The sequence below is a fragment of the Ammospiza nelsoni genome, chromosome 2, assembly GCF_027579445.1.
Source record: "Ammospiza nelsoni isolate bAmmNel1 chromosome 2, bAmmNel1.pri, whole genome shotgun sequence".
Lineage (NCBI taxonomy): Eukaryota > Metazoa > Chordata > Aves > Passeriformes > Passerellidae > Ammospiza > Ammospiza nelsoni.
Window position 1 is genome coordinate 44,445,233 of NC_080634.1, and position 26,233 is coordinate 44,471,465.

Consider the following 26,233-nt stretch of genomic DNA (forward strand, 5'->3'; position numbering starts at 1 on the left):
AAACACAGCAATTGGCAGTTTAACATAGCTTTCAGCTTTTCCAGCCATTTTTGGTTCCAGTTGTGCAACATCTTTCATGTGCTACAACCTCTTCAGAGCAACACATGGCCTAGCCTATTCATTTACAAAGAGAAAGAAAGGAAGTTGAAAATATAATGTAAACTAATATATTTTCCCTGGGGACTAGGACAAATAAAATAGGGAACAGAAGGAAGAAGACAGGTCATAGATCAAAGAAATGCCCTAACCAAAGTTTTTAACTGAATGGAAAGAAACATCTAGCGTGCTTTGAAATGTTAACTGTGAGATGCAGACTTCTGTTGCGTAAAACCAGTCCCACAGGACAGTCAGAAGGTTAGGAAAAAAGAAAAAAGGGAAAGATGAGGGGATTAGTATCATCTTGCCTTAACATCAGTCTGAGGTGTGGTAAAGACTTTTCAGAATGAGCCCGTCACTGTTCACTTCCTGCAGACAGAACCCAGATAAACAGCTTCACATACACACTGCTTAAATCGTTGAGTGAGATGAACTGAAAGGTGTCACCAACTCTGCCCCATTTCAGGGGATATTCTTCAGTGAGGAAAAAAATCTATCAGTAAGGCAGCCTCAGGGAACATCTGTGCAAGTGTGTGACTCTGAACCCACTGCAAGTCTGTGTTCTACTGCATATCCCTGTAAACAAGATGATATCTTTTTCTATTTTCATCTTCTGTGGCAAACTATTTCATCAGCATTTCTCCCTTAATCACTAACTAACAACACATGTTAGCATTTTTTTTTTGCACAATATTTAACATTGTATACAGAAAGATCTCTGCCAAAGTTTCACTGTCTCACTGGCATGTTAGATAATGCTAGAAATATTCTCCAACCAGGAAGCTTGCCACTTCCACAATCTATTCTTTTTATTTTCCTCTGGAAAACTACTTGATATTCACTCTTTCCTGACTTTGCACGACTCTCAAACTCTCTGGAATATTACCTTGGTATTTGAAAGCTTCATTACAACAATTAATAGATTAATATAATTTCCAGTGAACTTCACTACTTCCTTTTTTCATAATGACATTCTGAACCACAATCCCTTGCTTCTGTTAAGCAAGAGGTAACATCTCAGATTAGTTATGTGTGGAGCTAATAAAGTATCATAAAGCTTCACCAAATCTGAAGGATTACCACTGCTGGAGACAGTTGCTGGATTCAAATATGTCCCAAACAAAACTTAAACATCTCTCTTCATGATAGGAAAGAAAAAGGAAGACGTGGTATTACACATAAAGCAGACGTCAGAGGGAACGCAACATGCCCTAACACAGGGAGGAGACAGGAGACAGAAGTAAGTCCCCATTTATCAGCTAGAAAATAGCCAATTCCAGAGTTCTCCTGTATGGAAAGGAACAGATCCAACTTCATGGGGGAAAAAATTCTTCTCAAAACAACAACCTTAATGGAGGATCCAGGATATAAAGCAAGGTATGTATTTTTGGCAAAGCAGCTGTGTTATGACCATGATTTTCACTGGTAGATCATAAGCTGCTCTGAGTCTGGAAATCATCCTGACATATACCTCACACAAGTATAGCAGGGCTATTTGACTTCAGGTCACATCTTATTTTAAAGTTTAGTAATAAAGTGTAAAGTTATCTTGAAAAATCTGAATTCCAGTCAGCCTCTTAAGTGACAAAACTATATAAAACTCACATAAAGAACAAGTTGTTTTATTGCTTTAAAATGCTGGGAATAGTCTCTCACACTAGAGCAAATTCACAGACTTAAAATTTTCTTAGCCAGTACACATCTTCTATTCTCATTACCATTAACACAAATATTTATATTTGAGGCACAGCAAGCTGCTACAGTTCAGACAAGCCTAGACAAATTCAGACTGAAAATGAGATTAAATTAACTCCAAACCAGTGGAATAACTTAACAATGGATTCCAGCAAGTTTAATTTTTTTAAAAAAGATATTTAAGTAATGAAACAAAAATTTTATTCTAACCCTATTCGGAAATATGTCATTGCAATGAAGTAACCTTTTGATGAAATAGTGCACTCTGTTTAATGAAGAATGCCAGAATCAATCTAGTGGTTTTTTTCTGGTTTTTTTCTGGTTTTTTTTCTTCAATTTAACTTGCTTGCCAGTTCTGCAAGAACTCTTGTAGAATAACTACCCTGGGCTAAAACCCCCAGCATTGATGCCAATCATGTGAGCCCACTACAATGGCATTCTTTGAAAGGCCACTGTCAGCATTGCAGCTGTAATGCATCAGGCCTCTCCTCTGCAGTACCCTACTTCTGCTGGAATCATTCAAGCTACAGTGGCATGAAACAAGAAAAAGGTCTCCAAGACTCAAAAAACCACAGCTTTTGTTTAGAAAGGAGAGAGATGGTGAGATCAGTGTTTCAATTCAACGTCCACATGGTGATCAGCAACCACGATGGAAATAACAGTAATACACAGATGGTGTGGAAAGACATCTCAGTATAAGAGAAAGATTCCTCAGTCTTTCCACCCTAAAACTGTATTCAAGTTTCTTTTATTATACTGTTTATGTTAACCTCATTCATTCTTGAAACACATTATTCCCCTCAACAGAAAAAAAAAAAACCCACCAACTAATAATATCAAATATAAAGTATTGATCACATTTCACCCCGCAGTAACATGCAACTTTTGCTGAGAGCCCCTCTAATTCTAGCTGCTGGCACACAGCAGCCCTGTGATCTTCTAAGTATGAGGATTTGACAGTGCATCTCGGAAGGAGATTTTCACCTTTAGGCCACTGGTTCATATAACTTCTGCAATCAGCCCTTTGTTTAGGATGTACACACATGGACATAAAGAAGCTGAATGCTACTGAAGTCAATGGGATGGGAGTTGAGTGTTATCTTGATTCAGGGCCAAAAAATATGTCTCTTGAAAACAAGAGGTTCAAAAAATGGCTATTGGAAGTTGTGACTCTGATGGAGAATTCTTCTAAGTATTTAACACCCAGTAAATTGTGAGTGTCAAACGATCTTGCTCACTTTCTTACACTCAAGCCAACGGAAAATCCCAGAGGTGCAAAGCTTTAGAGCTCTAACACTTACCACCTCAATGGGGTGTGGATGCCTGGTATTTCAAGAGTATCATTATCTCCACTTTCCACAAAGAACTGTTTTAGACAGAGGTAGGATACCAGCCTTCAAACTGTTTCCACAAAAACTCTTCAGTCATATATATTTTTTGTCAAAGTATATTACTATTTTTAAGCATGTGACACGTTCACTTGGTGAGCTATAATTCAGTAACTGCACTTTGACTGAAGCATGCACAATAGCATTCAATAGCCAACGGGATCCTGTACAAGACATACATTTACACACAGAATTTTAGAGCTGGTTATCCATGGAAGCACACGAAGTCACCATGCCTCCTTGTCAATACCCACTATTGGACTTTTAACCTTCAAGCCCATTGGAACCAATGGGAGGTGGGAAAAGAGGCTGCAAAGTACAGTATTTCTGCAAGTTAAGAGAAAACAGAATGCCAGCTAGAAGAGGGATTCTTCTAATGACACTGGTTCAGGAAAAGGCTGCACGGTTGGAGGACCCCTATCAGGTATCAGGGAATCCACACTGGCTCTCATCATAAAGTCTGAAAACCCTAAAGAAACCAATCTTTATTAGCTCACTGCTCATAAAACTACTTATTGTCATTCAGGAAAGCATTTTAATAGCTTAGCACCCAGAACCTAATTCATCTGTCATCTCTGTAAGACTTCAGCCACGCTTAATACGCTGCCCACTGCTTGAACAGCAGTATAGCCCTCATGTGCTAAAACTGGAGACCAGCGTGCTAGTTCTGCATTCCAGAAGGGATTAGGAAACAAAACTACTCAGAACGTCTTCCTATTAGCAAGGGTCAGCTTATCAGTACACAACATGCTCATTTTCTATAAATACACCACAGTGTTAATTTCAAAGAAAGAGAAACACCCAACATGGAGGGAAGAGTTCATCTGGGAGCAAACAGATGAAAACTTGGCACTTACAAATCATGGCCAGAATGGTAGGAAGGCTGCTAAGCAGCTTTGTTACAGCCCCCAAGTAGTACCAGCAGTAGCAAAGAATATACTATTTTTAAGATGGAGTTCACTTGACCTGTATACTTGGACTGAGGCAACCCTTTCAGTTGCAGTGTCAGCAAGAAAAGGGACAAAGGTGAAGTACTGGCACAAATGAAGTATGTGAATTTTAGCAAAGGATTTCATAGAAAGCATGAGGAGCAGGAAATTACCTTAGGAATATTCCCTAGCCAGAAGACAGATGCATCCTCTTTAATGGGAAAAACTTCACACCCCAGAAAAATTAGTTTAATGAAGCATAATAAAAAAGGCATGAGAAGAGTAGATAGTGTGAGGTGATACTTACCCCTACTGAAGGATACAAAGTGGAATGAGCTGCACAGGAAAATGAAGGACGGAAATAGTTCAGTTGCAGAATGGGAGAGGGCAATCAAGATAAGGAAACTCCAGACATAATGCAAAACAAGTCTCTGAAAGTGGACTATTGCTTAGGGTAGAGAGACCACAGGTTTGCAAAATGTGAAGGACACCAAGTGATCTACTCTAAATTTAAACAAATTTAAATTTGTTGTTATATTTGAGCCATGACTCTCAGCATTTTTCAGACCAAGCCAGAAAGGAGGAAGAAAAAGCCACCTAACAATTGTGAACCTCATGAAGATGTCAAGTGAAAAGATGAAGAGATGCAGGAAGAGAAAGGAGTACCTTAGCTTTACTTTTAATTCATGTTGAAAGCCTTCAATTTGCAGACTAAAATTTAGATATGAAATGCTATTATTCTCTTCAGTTCCTTCATTCTGAACTAGCCTTTCCCACAGTGGACAGCTATTCAGTCCAAGAGAGGACTGATGCTAAAATCCTTTGGTTCTGATCACTTCCGAGTGAATTTTTCAGTGTGTCAACAGATAATAATAACCAGATGAGACGAAAACCAGCCACAGCTTGTAGAAACCATTATCTCCAACATATTACACACATCTGCCTTTGCTTTTCTATTTAATCTAAGTGCAATAATAATAGAGGCCAAGAAAGAACTCTGATGAAACAGGTCAAATCAGTCATTCAGTCTGATAACTCCCTACTGATAGTGCTCATGCCAAGTTCCTCAAAGGGCAACTTAAAACAACAACAGGCATAAGCAATTCTGTAATATTAGATAACAAAGAAAAACATCTTTTGGTTCATGGCTTTATTGTTTTTTTTTTTTAATTCTATTTGGACTCCTAGCCCTATAAACATTCAGTTAATTTAAGGAGAGTTTCTATTCAATTTCATTCAGGGTCCAGTACTGAACTTTGGAAACAAAGATAGTAATGTCTTTATCTTCCAGGGCATATGGTCAAGTCCAGAAGTTTCCTAACATTGCCCAAAATATATTAAACCATTTATCTCACATTAGATGCAATCAAATACCTTTAGAAATATTCTGAATCAAGACTTCTACCACATGAACTTCTGCGAGTGAATTTATTGACTAAATAAATCCTTACGAGACCTCTACAGAATTACTGTTTTTCATTTAAATATTTAAATTGGGTTCCACTATATTCCCAAAGAGAGTCAAAGAAAGAGCCCCAAAGAAAAAGCCCCATGGCTTTTCTGTATTGTGCCATTAACACATGCTCTCACTTCTGCATTTCTACTTACTAGGTCTTTTACTATGATTATTATTTTATATATATATACATACACAATTTTTTTTTTCTTTTTGGTGCAGTTAATTTAACCAAATAAAAGCAGTAAGACAAAAAAAGCAACACCCAAAGCCCCCTCTGAATGTTTGTGTATATCAGCTTTTCATGCTTAACTTTGAGAAGACAACTAGTTAATAGCTATACCATTTAAACTACAAATTATTTGTTGAGACAAACATCCAAGTTGCAAATAAGTTTTTTTTTAACATCAGTAGTTGAAAGAAAATAATGTAAAGGGCTGGGTAAGAGCTGGCTGTGTCTTTTCTTGAAAGGAAAGAAATGGAGCATGCTGAGTTATGAAATTTTAGTTGTGTTGTAAATTCTGTATGAGTGAACCAGAAACAGTATTTGGATGGTCAGAGAATGCTCAGTTTCTAGCTGCAATTATTTTGGTTTCAGAGCTACTGCACAATGCTAAACAAACCTTGCAGATTCATGGTGTTCCTGACACAATATAAATCTCATTCTAATATCCAAAACGTGATTTACATCTCTACTACTTCTCCCATGCAAACAGCCATTTATATTATGCATCTGTTCTACTTTCAGATAGGAATTATACATTAACTACCTTTACTGGCAAGTTTAGATATACAAGCTTATGTTCATTCTTAATGGAACAGAATCTTTCCAGGCTCTTGCTTTCATTAATTTCTTTTGACTATTACCATTTTAAAGAGACATTAATTTTCTCTGCTTGAAAAACAAGAGAAATTCCATACCTTCTATGACTCTTTGTTCCTTTATGTGTTTAAATTCTACTATCTGAAATACTCATAACTCTCTCAGAAATAAAAATATGACTGGATGGGGATTTTTGAAAGCTCCCAATACTCTATTCCCATTGAAGTCACTACTAGTTTATTCCACACTCCTGTGAAATGAGAGTTTAGGCAGCACTGAAGCCTGATTTCATGCTGTAATGTTTCCATAAATGGACTTCTAGGTATACACAAAATCTATTTTTAATCCATAAGCACTCAATAACATCACCAGTGTGGATTTGCTTTATGCCTATATTCCCACTTGTGAGTTTCCCTAATAACTGTTGAACCTGTTGGCTAAATTGAGGATAAAGCCTCAAAGGTATTTCAGTTCTGTAAGCCTTCTGAAGACTAGCAGGAAAAGAGAGAGAAGAAAGACTGCAATAATGTCTCCCAGGGAGCTGGGAAGAGCCTCATCCTCCCTCTTCAGCAGTCAGTCCAGAGGGAGAACATTATGGCATGCCTTAACACTGGGGAAAAGTCTGGAATGCAGCTCACATTCACAGAACCACAGAATAATGGAATCACAGAATCAACTGAGTTGGAAGGGACTGACCAAGATCAAGGAGTACAACTCCTGGTCCTGCACAGGACCATCCCCAAGAGCCACAGCATGTGCCTCAGGGTATTGTCCAAACACTTCTGGAACTCTGTAAGGCAGCCTACCAATGAGGTAAAAAGCCTTAAGTTTGCAATACTTCAACAGTGCAAAGAATTACACTTGATTTGAACAAAATAAATTATGCTTAAGCCTTAACACAGTAAGATTTGGACATTTTATATCTGCATTTAGGTAATTTAAGGAAGAAAATGCTAAAACAAATTCTAAATATATTTGGGATTATTTACTTTGCTTCGTATCTTCTGATCAACAAGGGAACACAGTACCTTACAACATGTGAGCAGCAGATGGGTAGTAAGTATCTCCCACTACACAGTGTGAGGTGCAGAACACATGCAGGAGTCAGTGGCTACATGCACTACAGCTGCTCCAGGGAGGAGGGCTGCAGGTGCAGATCTTTCAGTCAGTGCTATGCCTGAGTGGGTTTGGTCAGGAAGACTTAGTAGAGGGAAAGGGAAAAGAGCTGGTTGAGCAGTGAGACAAACACAACTAAAAAGACTCAGAAGGTAGAGAGGTACTGGGCTCAAAATATGTAAATTCGTGTTTGTACTTACATGTTCGTGCAACTAGACCACACCCAAAGTATAATCCTACAAATGTTACCACAACAAGATTTATGATGTTCTTTGCAGTATTCAATCAATCCTCTTTCCCTCCAGCACTTTCAACTCTGCAGCAATCCCTGGCTCTATTTTTGTGACTATGTACCTTCAACCAGGTGTGGCCAAGAGCTGCTTCCTTACAAGCAGTGATTTCAGACTCCGCCAGAAACCTCTGACAAATTCATTCTCCATGAGTCAGACACTAATATACCATTATAAGGTCTAAACCAGCTGACAGGAGTGAGCTGTATTAATCTCAGTTGACCTCTGTACACATAAAAAATTGCTAACATAAGATCTTGTGAAGTATATGCTGGCCTTAGTCTATTGAATAACTGCCTGAGATCTTGGGGGAAAAAAAAAAAAAAAGGAAGCCAAATCTAATCCTAAATCTTCTCATACTCCAACAGTAGTGTCAACCCTCCACATTTTATCCCAGAAGCATTGGTAGTCAATGTTTATTCTTGAAGCTTGCATTTTGCAGAGTAATGGACTGTTACGACTTACTAGTCAGAATATAACTACAAATTGTCATTGCTCATCACTCTGAAGAAATCTTTAGTCTTATCCTAAAAATGCAGCATTTTGAATAGATCTAGAAGATCCAAACCATGTTTCCCAGAGAGCAATAAAACCAGAAATATTTGTAGGTAATTTTGTGAGTTTGCTATGCTAGTGACCTACTTGCCCTAGACTTGCTCTGAGAACAAAAAGAAGACACATGCAGAAGGTAATTCATCCCACCTGAAGGCAGACATCTAAAACAAATGGGATGAGCAGTTCTCTGCAGGTGCCTTTCTCTCCCCCTCAATTGTAAGGGAAGCTTTAGCAAGATGTCCCATTTTTCAAACCACCAAAGTTTTTTAAAATGAACTTTTTTTCTCAACCAGTTGCATTTCAGCCTCCTTTAAAAGGAAAGGCAGACTGAACGTAAATGTAAATGTGTATAAATCCCTTAAGCACACAGCAAACCAACACACAGACACAGATGGCTGTACATACACATACACACACCTTTCAAAGGCCAGCAGCCAGGACCTGAGATGCAGTGACTGACTGCATGACATATTTTCTGATCTGTTGTGGAGATAGGCAGATGGACTGAATCACATCTGAGATTTCAGCTCAGTTCTAAAGGTACAGGTAGGAAGCCTAGCTTTATCTCTTCATTTTATTCTGAGTTTTCATTTTTATTTTTTGAGATTGCTTGTTTTAAAAGAATATTTAAAGACCCCTATTGCTCATTTTAAAAGAATATTTAAAGACACAACCATCAAGAACACACTGTCTGCAATTAAATATAACTTAGCACAAGATCAAGCAGTTCTGCTCGCCAGGAAGATGAGCTATGTTTAATAATATTTAAATCTATTTTGTCTCATCATACATGTACTGTGCAGCCTGAATTTTATGATTTTAAGACGTCAGAGAACATATTCAGAATAAAGTTGTTTTGACTATGACAAGCTCCATTTATACAGGAATTAGAATTAAATTAAAATATCTATATCTCAGCATTTTAAATAGTTCTCAGCTAAGAAAAAACACCTAATTGTGTTGAAAATATCAGAAAAAGAATTGCCATAACATGTTTGACTTAGTAAAAAGAAAATTTGCCTGTTAATTAACTCCAACTGCTCCTATTCACCAATAGCAGCCACATTTCTGAAATGATTCATGGACCCAAAAATAAAATGAAAATTTAAATCTTTTCTAAAGCATCTGTGCAGGTGCGTTCCTGTTTTTATTTTGGATGTTTTTCTCTGCAGTGCTGACTTTGTACATTTGGGTTTTACTTATGGACTGAAAGAGAAAACCAATTATTCTGTTTGTGATCTGTTTGGTCTGCGGACTTTAATAAGCCCAAACTAACTTCTCAATTTTGAGTGAACTGAACAAAATGAATAATGAATATTTACTCTACAACTTCAGATCAATTGAAAACAGGAATAATGAAAGCAAAATTTCTGTACAGTAGCAATTGAAGACTGCAGATTTTGGAAAAAAAAAAAAAAGAAATGCCAAAGCTATTATCCAACCTACTGTAAATGTGGTCCATACTGATATTTAATGAACTGCATCTGACTGTGCTATAGTTGCAAAACTTGGGCCGACCTTCAGAGATAAAAATAGTTCTTCACTTCCATATATAATTAAGAAAACAGCAAAATTTCACGTAGAATTTAACAGATTTCAATGAAAGCCTTTTACAGTTATCCAGTAACGTGTCTTACATTTTGCTAAGTATGACATTTTGCTCACAATTTCAAATAAGCTGCCATAATTTCAAATGGGTTTCTTTTTCAAGCTAGGTAGCAAATGTTTTTTATTAAGAATGTTTTTATTACACAATGGAGCCCTAGGTAAAAGAAAAGAAAATTTTGCAGATTTCATGGAGATTTCTGCAGAATAATCTGCAGTGTAGCAGCACCACCAGCATTTAGTTTGCAATGCAACAGATATAAACAATACAGAAAAAGTAAACAGACCTTCAAAAAGCTATTAATTTCATCAACACCATATCATACCAATTCTTCAAAACAAGAGAGGATTAGAAAGATTTTCATTGAAATATAAACCAATATTATATCTAAGAACAACACATTTAGTATTGTAGCATTAAAGTTTTATGTCCAGGTAAGTCCAAAACTGTAGAAGCAAAAAAAAGCATGACCTGCTTTTCAATGTCTATCAGAACAATAAGAAGTCCTGCACAGATTTTAAATAGAAAGTTGTAGGGCCTGTTAACAAAATTGTACCATTTTGACACCTGAATTCAGAGTTAGGTCTCAGGCACTGAGAGATCAGCATCAGCTTAAGACCATGCATACCATCAGGGATTGTGAGCCTAAACAAATCTATAAAACTTTGTACTGATTTGAGAGAAATCCTAACTATATGTGACATATAAACTTTATCATTGGCTGACAATGCCACTTGGTCTGTCAGGAATTCTTTGCAAAACAGAGGCAAACAGAAAAGGATTATTCTGAAATTATTCCAGCAGATAGAGCCAAAGGAAAAAAACTAAAATGTTACAGCATAGACACTGCCTATTATCTTTGTAATGCTCTATGGAAACAGGTATTTGCACTAGAATCAAGCAAGATGCACACTGTTTGATCACCTTTCCACAGACAGACCAGCTGCTATGCACACACCGGCACAGGAACCAACTCTCTTAGACAAACAGGATGTGGGAGAAGGTGGCAGAATACGGGTAAGGTCTTAAAACTGGATCCTTTAGAGCACTAGAAACCAGAGAACTCCAGAGAATCAGTAAGACTTTCACTTGACATCCCCAGCACTGGCATGATGAATGCAAGCCTCAATCATGTTGCAGCAAAGGAGCTTTATGAGGAGCTGTCTGAGGTATTCCTTTCTCAGTTTAGGAATTACTGGAATAAATATAAGGACAGAGACAGTAATCACTAAAGGATAATAAAAGAGTAACTCACAATTTACATACTTAAAATTAGACAGAATCAGCTGCTGTCCCAGTATTGACTGAGTGATCCTGATGGATTTATGAGACACTATGCTAGATACTCTATTCTTCAGTCAAATGTTTCTTTGCATACAGGACAGCATTCATACAGCAAATCTAGAGTGGAGCACACATGAATACATTCCCTCTCATGTTTTCTGTAACGTTCCTTTCATACCACAAGGCAGAAAAGCCATAACTGTTATATTTATTATTCCTTCTCTTCTCTACTCAAAGTCAAATATGGGTTCATAGAGTATGAATGTGAAGATACCAGTTATTACTGAAAAGACAGCCCTCAAGCCACAGTGGCAATAACAGCTTCATTATAGTTTGACAACTTTTAGCAAAGATGTCTAAAAATTGACAAATTTGAGACACTAATCAGTGTACTGGGGAAATTAGTGCTAATTAAGTTATCTGAGTACCTGAACTTTCACAACAGAAAAACTGTAAAAATAGATTAGCATTTTATTAAACATTCATTATCAACAGGTGAGTTGCAGCTGAAATCACACTACATTCATAAGGTCACAATTACAGTAAATTACTTTTTTGCAAATTGAATACAATCCCACAATGCTTAAAATTCCATTATTCCCAGTCATGGGGACAAGGTGAAGACAGGATCTATACCTAGTGTCCATTTTCCACAGGAAGTAAAAATTGCATGCATTGACAAACAAACGCACAAAATACACATATATCTCACATGAGGTGCACATGGACAGTCTCTCCCACACAGCTCTTTGAGGAATACAGAGACTGAACACATAATTTATTTTTCATAGAATCATCTAACCATAAATTGGTTGGAATGGACTTCTGAATGTCGTCTAGTCCAATCACCCTGCAATGATCAGGGACATCTTTTTCTTAGCCAGAGCTGCAGTACCACATGGAGGAACTGGGAAAAGTGAAATCTGGCAATATCTCAGATAGCCTGCTGACACAGGGCTAAGATGAGGCTTCAGTGATACGGACACAGGAGTGAGCCCCTTCCAATGCACACTGAAAAAAGAGGATGCCCTTCCACATTCACCAGCAAGACATGGAGCTGTCACTTCAGCAGGAAGCAAGGAGGAGTCTTGGCACACTATCCAACTTCTCTCTGCCTTCCCAGTCATTTACAACAAGCCCTCCCCTTCTACTGCACTGTGTTGGTACAACCAAGGGAAGATTATCTGGGGAAGTGAAGCAGGGCTGATGCTCCTTCATCTTCCTTATGACACTCAGTACATGGCTGAACATACAGGATTTCACCCTTTACTCCCACTGTGTCTGGCCCTACAACGCATCTAACAAAAAAACCCAAAACATAAAAACTGCCTTCACCACCACCACAAAAAAAACTTCAAGATTTTTAGTTCATCTGTTTTCTTTATTTTGAACATTTAACAAGGCTGCATAGTCAATTCGGCTTTGTACCTAATGTGGTTTTGAATTTCTTTTTTTAAAAAGTATGTTTCAGGTTAAACCCACATGTTCAGTGACCTGACAGTGCTTTTATTTTTTGCGTTTTTTTACGTCCTGGCAAAAACCAAAATGAAAATATCTCTGATGCTTTCATTCTTTCTCACTGCTTTCCTTTACTTTATTTTAAAAGCAAATATTTAGTGAAAAGTTTGTGAGAGCAGTGCTTTGTTTTGAATACAGTAAATGTGGAGATTTGACAAGTTCTAGAAATCCTGAGCTTCAAGTATTGCCAGTTTTCTTTTTCTGAGCCCCAGATGTCAGCACCAGTCAGTCAAAATTTACCAGCTTTTTAACAGAAATGCTGTGCATACGTGCATGAAAAAGTGGACATTCTATGTGAAACTATTCAGCAGTCATAATGGGTAACATCTCTTTGCTGGTGCCCCTGATAAGCAAGCACAGTGTGTGTCTTAGGTAGCTCTGACAGGGGTTCAGCCAAGCCCCCAGCAGGAGCTCCCTGGGTTTCCTGGGGTCAGCTCTTTCACCAGCCCCACTCATGCCCTGTGAAAAGCTCTGCCAGCTGCTGCTGCTGCACACACAGGAACCTCTGGCAAAACCAATTTAGAGAACTGCCTGGTTTCACGTGCTGGCAGCAGATCCTCCATTTTATCTGGCAATTTTAAGCAACTTTTAACTGGAAAGAACATCAAGTCAGCAAGATAATGATAATATAGTGGAGTTCATAGTGGTTTGTCTTTTAACAACAGGCTTTGTGTTAGCTACAGTAACTATAAAATAAGAATTTAAAAAATCTACAATATTGATTTATAATAAATAACTGAAGGAAATGCTTCTCTCCCAGCTTTGGAAACAGAAGGGAAGGAGAAGTTGCATTAGGTGACAAGGCTGGGTACCTCCCTAGAATGAAGCAAGGCAGCTCACAGTATTTTTGTTCTGGTTTGGCCAAATACCTTTGAAACTACCTGCAAATACCTTTTTGAAATTGATGTGCTAGCAATTCATTGTCAAAACTGCAATGACATGTACTTAAATTTGCAATCATTTCACTATAAAAACATTTATAGTTTTTATAAATATTATATATTTATATATATATAACATTTATAAATATATATAGAATATACATTTCTGTTGTATATATGTTATATATAGAAATACATTTTGTCTCACTTGTGATAAGAAAAACAGGTGACACTTTTTCCCTTGCCTAAGGTAAACTTGAAAAGCAATCTGCTTGACAAGGTTTAACTTTAGATCCTGCAAAGGTTGGTGATGGCACAAAAGATAGCAGGAGAATCAGGAAATGGCACGGTCATTGGAGACAAATCCTGAGACGAGATCCCTGTACAAAAATAAAAGGGAGCTCCTGCCAGCCTTGAAAAATATCCTCCACACATTGATAAAAAGGACTTTAAAGTCATTCTTCAAAAAAATAAACTGAACTGACATATCCAGTCATTGTGATTTCTTCTTCGTGACCTTCCTCTATATCCTTATGCGCTAGATGAAACCAAACGCAGAGAACAAAAGTGCAAAGTAACAAAAGCAGAATAACAGCTTTCCCTGTTTTGTTCCAGGGTTTCTTCAGAGAAGAGACTGCTATTTAACTCCCATGTCACTGAAGTCATATTCAGGCAAGCATGTGAAAACCAAGATATTTGATTTTTATACAGGACATCACACTGTCATTTTGTGTAATTCTTGGTTCCCCAAAACTGGCTATTCACACGCCCTCTTATTTTACCTCATGTATGGCACATGGCTCTCAGTCTGCAAAAACAGTGGCAGCTCTGAGCAGGAACGTAGACAGGAGGTAGGACAGCACAGACAGCAAGGCCACAGCATTTTAAGGATGGCTGCACCCTGGTAAGGTTCTCCAGTCTTTGCCCATCCGTGGCTGTGGGTGGCACTTCTGCCTCTCCAACCTGCCAGGGCTCAACCCTGACATTGAAACTAAAGGTATTTACATACAGTGATTCTGCCTGCAGGAAAATATTGTCAAGTGCATGCACACTGCCCAGGAAAGGCTTACTGTGTGTGCTGTGACTGGTGAGGAGACTGGAGAAAGAGCAAGGAACAGCCATACTGATCTACTTCTCATCCTCCTTTGCTTGCCAGTGTGGGAACAACACAGGTACAGGATCAGTCCTCAGATGTATGCTGAAGTATAGCATGAGGTTCCTCTGTGGTGCAAACAAGTTTATTTCTGGAGTGATGCTTGTTTCTATGTTGTCACATGGCCAAGAGAATTCCTCATTTCTTGAAGTCTGTTGGGAGGCAAGGCTGTAGGTATGGAGATCAAGCTTTGCCATGCAGGTCCCAGAACAGACTCAAGACACCCTAACATTACTCAAGGGTTCTGCAAAGATGTGGTTGTCACTGCAGCCACTTCTCAGCGGCACGACTCAAGACACCCAGAGTATGCTGTAAACAGGGCGTGTGCGCTGGCAGAGAACTGACCCTGGAGGTTCAAACGTTTGCACAGGCTAATTATGTAACAGCAGACCACACACATACTAGGAGCAGCCAGATCACTGCTACATATGATGCTAGACTTTTGTATTTTGCTTAAAAGAAGAGTTTAATTTTCCAGGATCCTATAAGTATCAGGAACTGGTGAGAAATGCATATCATGTCAATAAGCTCTCCTGGGTGATAAGTATTAATTCCAAACAAAAATAAAGTCAAGCCTATTCAGGTGCAGAACAGTCTTCTTCAATTGGGAGGATGAAAAAAAAAATCCCTTTCGCCTTCTCACAATTTCAAAGACATCTTACTAGAGTAGCTGTGATACATGCATACCTGGGGGTTTGGGAACCCCAGGTCACACCATATGGCCAGCGACTAAGCAAACCAGCATCCCCCTGTGCAATCTGCCAAACATTCAGAAACATAACAAAGCAATGTGAATGTGGCTGACAGAGCAAGGGAACAGACTAACAACCTGATCTATAAAGCGAAACAGCACCGTAACTTTGGAGTTTCTATCAATTTCAAAGCAGAAAATTCCCTGTAGGCTTCTGCAAGGAGGTCTTAAACCCTTTTACTGACATCTGGATGTGTGAGTGAAATCACTTCTATCAGTGATTATCCCTGCTGTGGAATCATGATTAAGAAGCTGTGTTGGTCCATCTCCACAAAGAATGCCAAGGCATTATCACCACCTACTTGCTGTTCTCACTCAGCATTACTGCCACCGGTTTGCTAAGGCAAAGGATTTATCTTTCAAGAAAACTGGCTGAAAAATTAAGGGCAGAACAGTACATAAAGGGTTTCTAGATCCCACAGTACATCTGGTGATCAACATTGTGTGTATCTATTCTTATTCCTTCTCTCAAGCCAGTCTGGGTCTCTGCTTCATCCTCAATCCACTTTTTCTGAGTCACATCAGATTAGAAATACATTCAACTATGAGAAAAATCTTTTGCAACTGATCCAAAAAGAAACAATAACAGAAAACCCCGCATATCATATTTGGAGCCTCTTTAAAAAACAAACAGAAACAATGCAAGACACTGAAAAATATGGACAAGTTTCCTTACAGTCTTGTTTAGAAATGTACTGCAGCTGAAGTCACTTGTAGGATATCCTGTGTGTGACACATAAGGTAGTCAGTATAGGAGAAAAAGAAACTGGACATTTGAATACAAGGCTTTGTTCTGCATTTTTGCTACACAATCTGTAACTACATCAGTTACCCCTCCATCTCTATCAGTGCAAAGGATTTGTTGGGTTTGTCTCAGTGTATGGACACTAACCAAACATCCTACCTTTGATACTGTACACAAGCCCCTCACTACACGAAAGAAAATGAGGGGCTGAGGTACGTCCAAAGAGAAACAAAACTCAGGAAGGGTCTGGAGCACAAACCTGACAAAGAGTGACCAAGGGAACTGGGGATGTTCTGCCAGGAGAAAAGGAGGCTCAGGGGGACCTTATCACTCTCTGCAACTCCCTGAAAGGAGGGTGCAGCCAGGTGGGGCTTGATCTCCCAAGTAACAAGCAATAGGACAAGAGCAAGTGTCATTAAGCAACACCAAGTGAAATTCTGATTGCATATTAAGAAAGATTTCTTCATTGTAGGGGCTGTCAAACACTGGGACAGGCTACCCAGGGAAACGTTTGAGTCACTACATCTAGAGGTACTTAAAAGATGTGTAGATGTGACACTAAGGGATATAGTTTAGTGGTAGACTCAATCTTAGGGTCTTTTTCAAAGTAAACATTTCTGTGAGTCTTTGATTGTATTACAAACTCATCACTGAATTCCTATGCATTTTATCTTGTATTAATTCATGTGTGAACTGTGTGTCAGGCCTTGCCACAAGAAGTGCTGATGGAAGTTTTGTCATTGATTTTAGTGCAACAAAAGTCAAGATGGCTATTTTTCAAGTTTTTCATGGACCTAAGTGCTTAATAAGTAGTTTTACAGAGTCTCAACATCATCAAGTCCCAAGGCACAGCAAGGCCAGAACACATGGACATGAAGTTTGAACAGACAGTAAAAGTGTGTCCTCCTCCACCATCTCCAAATACACAGAGCTCTAATTAACAAAGCAGAAACATGGGATGTTTGCCTTCACAGCGTGGGATACAGATCAAAACAGAAACATGAAACTGAAGATTACTCAAGTACAATAGGAAGCTCAAGATCATGGAGCATTTATTCACTACCAAAAATATTAGAGCCAAACCCAAACTCCCAAGAGAAAGTATCTCCAGTTTCACACAAAACAGCACACTTCCTTAGCTTTGTAAACAGGAGACTGATTTGAAACAAACTGCCAAACTCTATGCAATCCAGTATTTCAGCTAAGAGAACATCCCCAGAAGCAATTATAAAAAATTATAAAAGTGCTCTTTTTTATCCAAAATGTGGTGTAATGTAATCAACCTCACAGATACAATTGCAGGAATTTTGGAGGCAATTCTTCAATACAGCTTGAATCAACTGACTAAAAGATTACTACTAAATTTCCCTGCATTAGTGGGCAAAGTCTTACTACAGAGAATGCCAACAGAGAGCCTTCATGCTATTTCTTAGGACTCCTTTAGTGTTCTGATGTCAAATCCCTGCAGGTGCACAGAAGCCAGAGCAAGCCAGGGCAGCCCTTCTTTGGGGCTGGGATCATGCTAAAAACTTTTGAGAATTAAAATCATTGAGCTGGACTCAATGATCATTCTTGGTCCCTTCCAACTAAACGTATTCTGTGATAGGCGAATATCTATTTTGCTATATTAGAAGATATTCTAAAGATGAAAATTATATTTATTCTGCAAATGCAGAGCTGGCAGAAGTGCTCACCAAGCTACATTCCACCATTTGCCAATAGTCCTAGCAAATCTGGAAGGTCCAGTTAACTGGAGGTCAGCAAATGTGACACCCATAAGGGCAATGTCATAGCACAGCTAGTCCACAGAGTGTCATCACACAGAACATGCGTGACAACCAGGGTATCAGGCCCAGCAGCACGGCTGTAGGAAAGGCAGGTCCTGACTGACCAGCCTGTTCTCCTTCTGTGACCAGGTGACCCACTCAGTGGATGAGGGAAAGGCTCTGGATGTTGTCTGCCGGGACTTTAGGTAATGGGTTTATCTTGACTGGACGCCAAGTGCCCATCAAGTCTCTCTATCACTCCCTTCTCAGCGGGACAAGGGAGGGAAAGTAATATAGTAAGATGGAAAACAACTTGTAGCTTGATATAAGGCACTTCACTAAACCAAAAAAAAAAAAAAAAAACCAACAAAAATTTGGTGTGTATAAACAAAGAGAAAAAAAGTTTATTCTCTACTTTCCATCAGGGGGTGATATCCAGCTACTTCCCAGGAAGAAAAGTTGCAGCTCATGTAGTGATTGCTCTGGAAGGCAAACACTGAAAAATAACAAATATCCCCCATTCGTCCTCCCTCCTTTAGCTTTTATATCTGAGCTGATGTCATATGGTATGGAATACCCCTATTGGTTAATTTGGACCTGAATTTGTGTCCCATCCCAGGGCGTTTCCTACTCCCAGCCCCTTGAGAGGGGCAGAATATCAGAGATGGCCCTGATGCTGTGCCAGCACTGCTCAGCAGTAGCCACAACACTGCTGTGTCATCCACACCTTTCTAAGTACCAGTACAAACCACAGCACTGTGAGGGCTGATGTGGGAAAATTAACGCCGTCTCAGCCAGTCCCAAGGCACTTTAGTAAAGCTTCTGACACCACATCCCACAGAATTATCCTGCAGAAAACAGATGCTCATGGCTAGGAGAGATGCATTGTTTCCTGCATAGAAGACTGCCCTATTATCCAGGTCCCGAGAGTGGTGCTGAATGGAGTTACATCCAGCTGGTGGCTGCTCACAAGTCAGTTCAACAGAGTTCAGTCCTGCTGAGTATCTTTATTGATGCCCTGGATGAGAGGAGCGAGTGCACCCTCAGCAAGCCTGCAGATAAAAGCAAGTTGGGCAGGAGTGTTGGTTTGCTGCAGGGTAGGATGGCTCTGCAGAGGGATCTGGACAGGCTGGATCTACGGCCCAAGGCCAATTGTAAGAGTGCTGAGTAAACAGCTGGGCTTGATGGTCTTGGAGGTCTTTTGCGACCTAAACAATTCTATGATTCCTAATTTTGCAAATACTTGGTACACTCGGTTCATAAAAAAATACACAATTATTTTTACTCACCTCATTTACATATAAGGTATTCCAGCTTTCCTATTACTGTCCTGTGTGACTTGAATCCCTTGACTTTAGCAGAATTATGAAGATGGTCAAAGTTAAGCACATGATGAACATTATTGCACCAATGATCTCCTGTGAATTTTTTATTTATGCTGACTCCTAGATGATTTATGAAACACAACATCTCTGTGGCAAAACAGTGGAAAAGAACTCCCAACATTATTTTAGATTTTCAGCACTGTTCAGTTTCTACAAATCAGAGCAATACAACTATTAAGTGTTCTCTTCCAGCCCTTTAAGAATTAGCTGGCCTAATTCTGTTTCACAGTAATATTTAAAAAAGCCCCAAATGAAAACCAAGAAGTTTCGAGAGACTGAAGAATTTATAGTGACTTACACTATGATATACAACTGCCTGATAAAACATATTTCAAGTTCCTTTAGAGAATTCCTCTATGCTGCTTGCTGCTGACTCAGGGTTGGAATTCTCATGCAATATGCTTTGATATTTCAGTCCAAACTGTTAATTATACAGATAAGAGACATCATCAAAGTCAGATAATTGTAGACCTAAGTGCATTACTGCAGGGACATTAGTAACGCCTTTTTTTCCAAACTGATGAAGCCTGAAATACATATTTCTATAAAAAAATCTAGAAAACAAGGAAATAAAGCCTGTAAAAACCAACTTATTTTGCCCATTTTACAGCTGACAAGATTTTATGTTACCAGAGTTCTCTAAAAAAATGTATACAATCCTATTATAAAATAACTCAGTAAGTGCATTCCAAAAGTGACGTTCTAGACCACTAGTGATACCAGAGACACTTCATAAACTCATAGAAACATACAATCACAGAATCATGGAATGGCTTGGGTTGAAAGGAACCTTGAGGGTCATCCATTTCCAATCCCCCTGCCATGAGCAAGGACACTTTGCACTAGACCAGCTTGATGAAACCCCTTGAACACACCTCTCTGGGCAACCACATCTGGCCCCACCACATCCACAGTAAAGAATTTCTCCTAATACCACAGAATCATAAGATGGCTTGGGTTGGAGGGGACCTTAAAGCATCTAATCTAAACCTATCCTCTTTAAAAAACCAACCAAACAACAAAAAACAACACAATCTTCTCCCCGGACAGACACTTAACATTTGTTTGGTGAGAGAATACCGCCCAAATTACGATACACTTTTCCCTGTGATTAGGCATCAGCCAATATAGGGAAGAAGAGTTAATGGCATGCATCCATGTGGACTGGGCCTTAAAGAGCCAAAAGCTGTGGGCAGTTATCCAGAACTGTAAAGTACAGTTTTTTCTTTGTATTTTGGTGGTACACAAGCAAAGCAAAGTTTGAAAATTCCAGGGTTTTTTTGATTCATAATGAAAACCACAAGAGCGTGGAATCTTATCATGAGTCATCTGATGTTATGGTTTCAAATCCACATCAGAAGATACTGATTCCATGGCTTTCAGTTGTTTATACACTGAAATGACCTGACACTATGCTGTCTGTTCTGTTCTGTCTTCTCTTTGAACTCTGGAGTTTGAAGTTTAAAGTATGTATGGTGATGCTTCGTCTGAAGATACAGACTAGGCATACTTCCCTATACTAAACAGACGTTCATTCAATAACTGATAAGAAAAAGCATGTGATGTTTCAGTTAGACATTATATAGTAAATAATATTATTTAGCACTTTTTATGTTCTACTTTTCATCTCCGAGGACACATCAACAACCAAAACAGGAGAAACAAAATACCAGACTTCTTGTAATTAGGTAGTATTACCTGCACACTGCAAACTGGGAAACTGAGTCAAAATAGCACAATGGAAGCATCTGGAAGACCTCTGTGTCATTCTGATGAACTTCAAAGTACTTAGCTTAATAGCATTAATAAACACTCTAAGTGAATACCAGTACTTGTGCTATAAATGTCGCTGGCATCTCCAGGACATTTTAAAAAATTGATTAGTGCTATACTGGACTGCTGAGTCATCAATGACTGTCCTTCAACTAGGACAAGAGGATGTCTGGTAAGCAAGTTATTTATATTCTTAATATCTTCAGCAGAAAGTACTGTCTGGTTAGGTTTGGTAGTCATTAAACAGCAGTTTTTGTATGAGCTGCCCTCCTCCATAGATTTCTTATCAGATCAACTTCAGTCTTAAGTAAGAGCAATTACAAATAGGCCAACTTCTTTTAGTCTGAAAGAAGAAAGGTAATACTGAATCATGCACACTACAAAGGTTTGTTTTGGCCAGAAGCAAGACCAAGCCTTCATATTAAACTCTGTGTTATACAGTACCACTGGACCTGGAACTCAAAGGGTTGCTTTTTTTTTAAATAAAATGTGCAGGTGGTCTTGAACTTCCTAAGATATTTTTTGAAGCTCAATAGGCCTCATTTCCTCTTCTCTTTTAATTTCAAAATCTAATAATCATGATCGTTAATCCAGAGCACAATATTAAACTACATTTACCCCAATATACTGCATGCTCTCAGATCCATTCTGTATTGTCATATCTGCAAATATTTACAAAGCAAAAAATACTGTCTGACTCAGCAACACAACTCACATGTCTTTCATGCTGTTCCATATAATTGCTTCAGACCAAAACAACACAAAAACACCACTGTGAATTACAAAAGACAGAAATACTATTAGTGGCCTACAGCCAACTGTGGTCTAAGCATTTGCTTGTGAGCCCGTCACATGCATGCAACATTTGGAATACTGCTCAAAACCTCCGGCTGTACAAATATTATGGACCTTCAGTCAAGCAACTCAAGCAACAGTTTCATTTGAGTAAAATCAGGGAGATCAGCAGCTGATCTGCTTTAAACATTGCAACACCACACCAGAACAAACCATCCTTTGCAGAGAAAATTCCCAAGATAGGGAGAGAAGAGACCAAGGAAGCAGCATGCTAGGGGTCTGCACTTCAATGAAGTCTGTGACCGCTTCAGAACGTCCGTAACATGCACTCAGGAATTGCAGCAGCGTCTGACTTTGGCATGGGCACATCCACTGCAGACTGCAAGGCCCACATGTCCCAGCAAAGATGAAAAGTAGGATGTAATTACACATATATCTGCCACCTTCCAACAGCCCCAGTCTTAGTCCACCTGGTACCCACAAAGATCAATCACTACAAGTTGCCTCCAGTAATTTTAAAGGTGCAAAGCTTAATCAAATTGTTAAATTATCACAACTAGAAAGACAGCAATTAACTAATAATTTCAAAGGCTTGTTCTCTTCATCACTCCAAGAAGCAATTTCACCACTGGAAGTCTTCTGAGGAGTAAAACACCCATCACACTTCCATTAATATGAAAATTTTTATTTATATTAGGGGTTAGTGATTTTTTCATTGACTATACAGAGACGATCAGAGTAATACACATTTTGATGTTCTAAGTATGTAAGTTTTCAAAGAAAAAGCTTGTTTTGAGCTGGATGCAAGCTTGCTTAGACATATTCAGAGATGGTCTCAGTTCTACAAAGATGGCAGGCTAAAAAGTCATGAAGCTTGATAAAACACAGAAAAATTTTAAAGAATGAAACAAATAACAAAAATGTACTTTTATTGCAAAAACATACTTTTTTTTCTTTAAGGAGATTAAATTTGACTACTGTATATCAGAAAGAACTGCAATTCTATCCTGCTTCCTGACTCAACATTTGCATTATAAGAAAAAATATCCTCCACCTTCTCTAAGTCCTCTTTCAGGGACTAGGAAAGGAATAAAAAATATTATTAATACAATATGGCTCCAAACTTTAAACAAAAACATCTTCCTAAATCAACTGTATACCCATTACATGCATTGTATACATGCTGGAAAATAAACAATGGCAAATACTGTCTTGGAAATGGCTCAAGGGCCTGGTTTTTTGAAAAGAGTTTATAAAATATATAACTGCTGTCAACTGGAAGATGTTAACTTCAAGACTGATGTTAACTCTGTTCATTCACAAGGAGAACATCCTGCATTCCGTCGTCGAAGGTGGTGCACGGCAATGTGCAAAAGCAAGCTCTCCCACGTGAGGCTGGAACATTCCAGGCTGCTCCCTGGCCAAAGGCCCATCACTCTTCCCAAACTGAAAGTCCAGTGCTGCAATTCACCTCTAGAGTGAATTTCACTATTTCTCTATGCAGTCTCGCCGTTCGCTCCCCGTGGGGCCACGGCACACGTTCACGGGAGGCACCTGCGTCCCGCACTGCCGCTCTGCAGACCCTGGCAGCACCTCGGCTGTCCAGGACATCCCCTGCCGGCAGCTCCCGGAGGGAACCGCAGGGGAGCTCAGGCTGAAAACACCCTTCCCACGCTGTCCGAGACCCGCTGCCGCCCTGAGGGGCGCGCACCATCCCCGGCCAGCACGGGGATGAGGTCAGTCCTGGTGGGGCAGTGCCCAGGGAAGCACCAAGCCCTGGGCTCAGACCCTCCGGCAAGGAAATCCCCTAACCCGGCGAGCAGCACGCCGACAGCTCTCAAAGCAGTCGAAGGCGGCGAGGTCGTGGCAGGGCTGGGAAATGATCCCGTTCCCGCCAGGGAGCCCTGGGGCGACGGCAGCGCCCCCGACACACCACCCCTGAGAGCCCCCGCAGCGGCGCCGGTGCGGCCGGAGCCGCCACGAAGCGGCCACTCGCCCCGCTCTGCCCCGCCGCCGGCGCATCACAGGCACACGGGCCATGGGGTGCCGAGGGACGCCCGGAGGGGCCCGCCTGGGCAGCCAGGACCGAGCACTCCGCGTTGTCTGCCCCCCCGGAAGCCCGGACGGCACGCTGGGGATGCCGCCGACTCCCCGGACACCTCCTCGAAGTCGAGAAGTTTGGGACGGCCCGGAGGTGCAGCCGCCGGGCAGAGTCGCTCCCTCATCCCACACACCTCCCTACTGCCACCTGGCCACACGCTCCCGGACCGGCCGCCGGGACCGGAGCCCGGGGACCGACCCCACGACCTGGCTGAGCCCCCCGGGACGGGACCCCCCCGGACCGACCCCAGTCGCCCTCTGGGCAAGCGGCCCTCGCTGCTGGGACGGGGCAGCGGCAGCCCCGAGGCGCGCTTAAGGGCTATCCCCGCAAAAGCAGTCCTTGGGAATAAATAAAGCAGCAGGACACCTACCATCTCGCCTGATGTTGGAAGCCCGCAGGGCTTTTATAGATCCGCTCTGGGCAGGGGCGGTGGTGCCCTGACGGCTGCAGAAGTTCGCACAGACGACGGCGTAGAGCAGGAGGAGGATGAGCAGTTGCATTGGGACCAGTTGCGAGCGGGACCGTGTCTCTGCGAAGAAACGGGCTCTCCTCTCCCGCCGAGGGTGCTTCCCTCGCTCGTGTTCTCTTCCCCCTTACCGGACTTTTTGATTGTTGCGGGTTGCTTGCGTGTTTGGGGGAGTTGTATGCGGGGGGCAAAAAAGGCACAATCCCCGTAAAAAAAGCTCAAAACCCCGGAGCACGCGAGGCAGCGGTCACCGCCGCCGCGCTACTCTCCGAGCTGCCTCAAAACTTCCTGCATGCTGAACTCTCGGCTGCCCTTCTGGGCCGGCCAAACTCGCCAGAGGTGCGCAGCGCCCGGGCCGGGACCGCCGCCCACTCCCCTCGCCCAGCACGGCCGTGCCCCGGGAGCAGGCGGGGGCTGCCGCAGCCGCGCTCCCCCGCGGCCGCCGCCGGGCTGCACCGCGCCTCGCACCGCCCCCGGGAGCCGCCGGAGCCGGGGTCTGCAGCGCCGGGAGCGCCCGCTCTGCGCGCCGGGGGAGGAAAGGGGGCCCGCGGGAAGGGGGCGGGAGCGGTGCCCGGGCCCTCCCTGAGCTGCCGGCCGCGCCGTCCCCACTCCGGGCAGAGTGGCAGGAGGGATGGTGCGGGGAGGGGGCTATCCCCGGTGCGGAGTGAACGCTCCCGGCGACTGGATAGGACGGGAACTGTGTGCCAAGGGCTCTCCGCCAGCACAGGGGCCGCGCACCCGGCGGTCCCGTCACCCTCGGGCCCGCGGTGGCCGCGTAAAAGTCATCGCTGGGCCGAATGCCTCAAATCTCCGAGCTGTGCCGGGGCGGGTGGGAAGACTTAGTGGGACAACTGGGGAATAATCCGCAGTTGTCCCTGGGAGAAATATATGGGATTCTCCTGTCATGCCAAGCACTGTCCAAAGCTTTTCATAAAAAGTTACTTCTTACTAATTTAGACCCTCATTAAATTGGTTCTGGCATTAAAATATTGTATTACTGCCTGGAAGAGTTTAGGTCTAAACCAAAGGTATGTGAGGGTTGTAATCAGATTGCTAGTTTAATATTATTTTTCTTTCCATTAGTTGCAATGAAAATAATCAAAAGGAAGATGCAAAAAACCCCAAAATAAAAAAGAACCCGCTCAGGTTTTAACAGTTCTCTAATAAATTTTTCCCTACTCAGTTTATTTCTTACAACACTTTATGGAGTCTTAGCCAGTCTAACAGATGGTTATATGCTGCCAGATCTTTAACAACATGAAACATACGTCATTAGCAGAAGAATGTCAATATGGTGCTGTATCAGGAGTCTTGGATGAGTCCTGCTACACTGTGAGTTCTGCCTCTGGCTGTGTGAAGCATTTTCTCCAAGAGCATGCTAGGATGACAATGGGACTGAAACATCTTGTATGTCTTAGGAAACCAGTAGGGTGCAATTCTGTTATGCATAATTCATGCTTCTTTATCCCTTTCATGTTCCCCAAAACTGACAGCGAACCTAATCCTGCTCCCATGTGGTAGATAATGGAAAGACTCCAACAGTGCTTCATTTGTGAGCAGATGTGACTATATTTTAGGTGCCCATTTCAGGGGGGAACTAGTGAACAGAGGGAAGGTGGCCAATTCAATCATCCTAATAGAAACAGAATGTCAAATAGAGG

The 26,233-nt window shown here is 41.1% G+C and overlaps 1 protein-coding gene across 4 annotated transcripts in view; it reads right to left on the reverse strand.

The window, feature by feature from the left end:
• The window catches only part of PDGFD (platelet derived growth factor D), a 137,779-nt gene extending 112,846 nt beyond the window's left edge, over window positions 1–24,933 (reverse strand). For all 4 annotated transcript variants that reach the window (XM_059465991.1, XM_059465989.1, XM_059465990.1 and 1 more), the window contains exon 1: window positions 24,477–24,933. In XM_059465991.1, coding sequence (XP_059321974.1) covers window positions 24,477–24,606 — 130 coding nt within the window. In that variant the 5' untranslated portion in view covers window positions 24,607–24,933. The remainder of the gene's footprint in view (window positions 1–24,476) is intronic.
• Window positions 24,934–26,233: the final 1,300 nt, after the last annotated feature.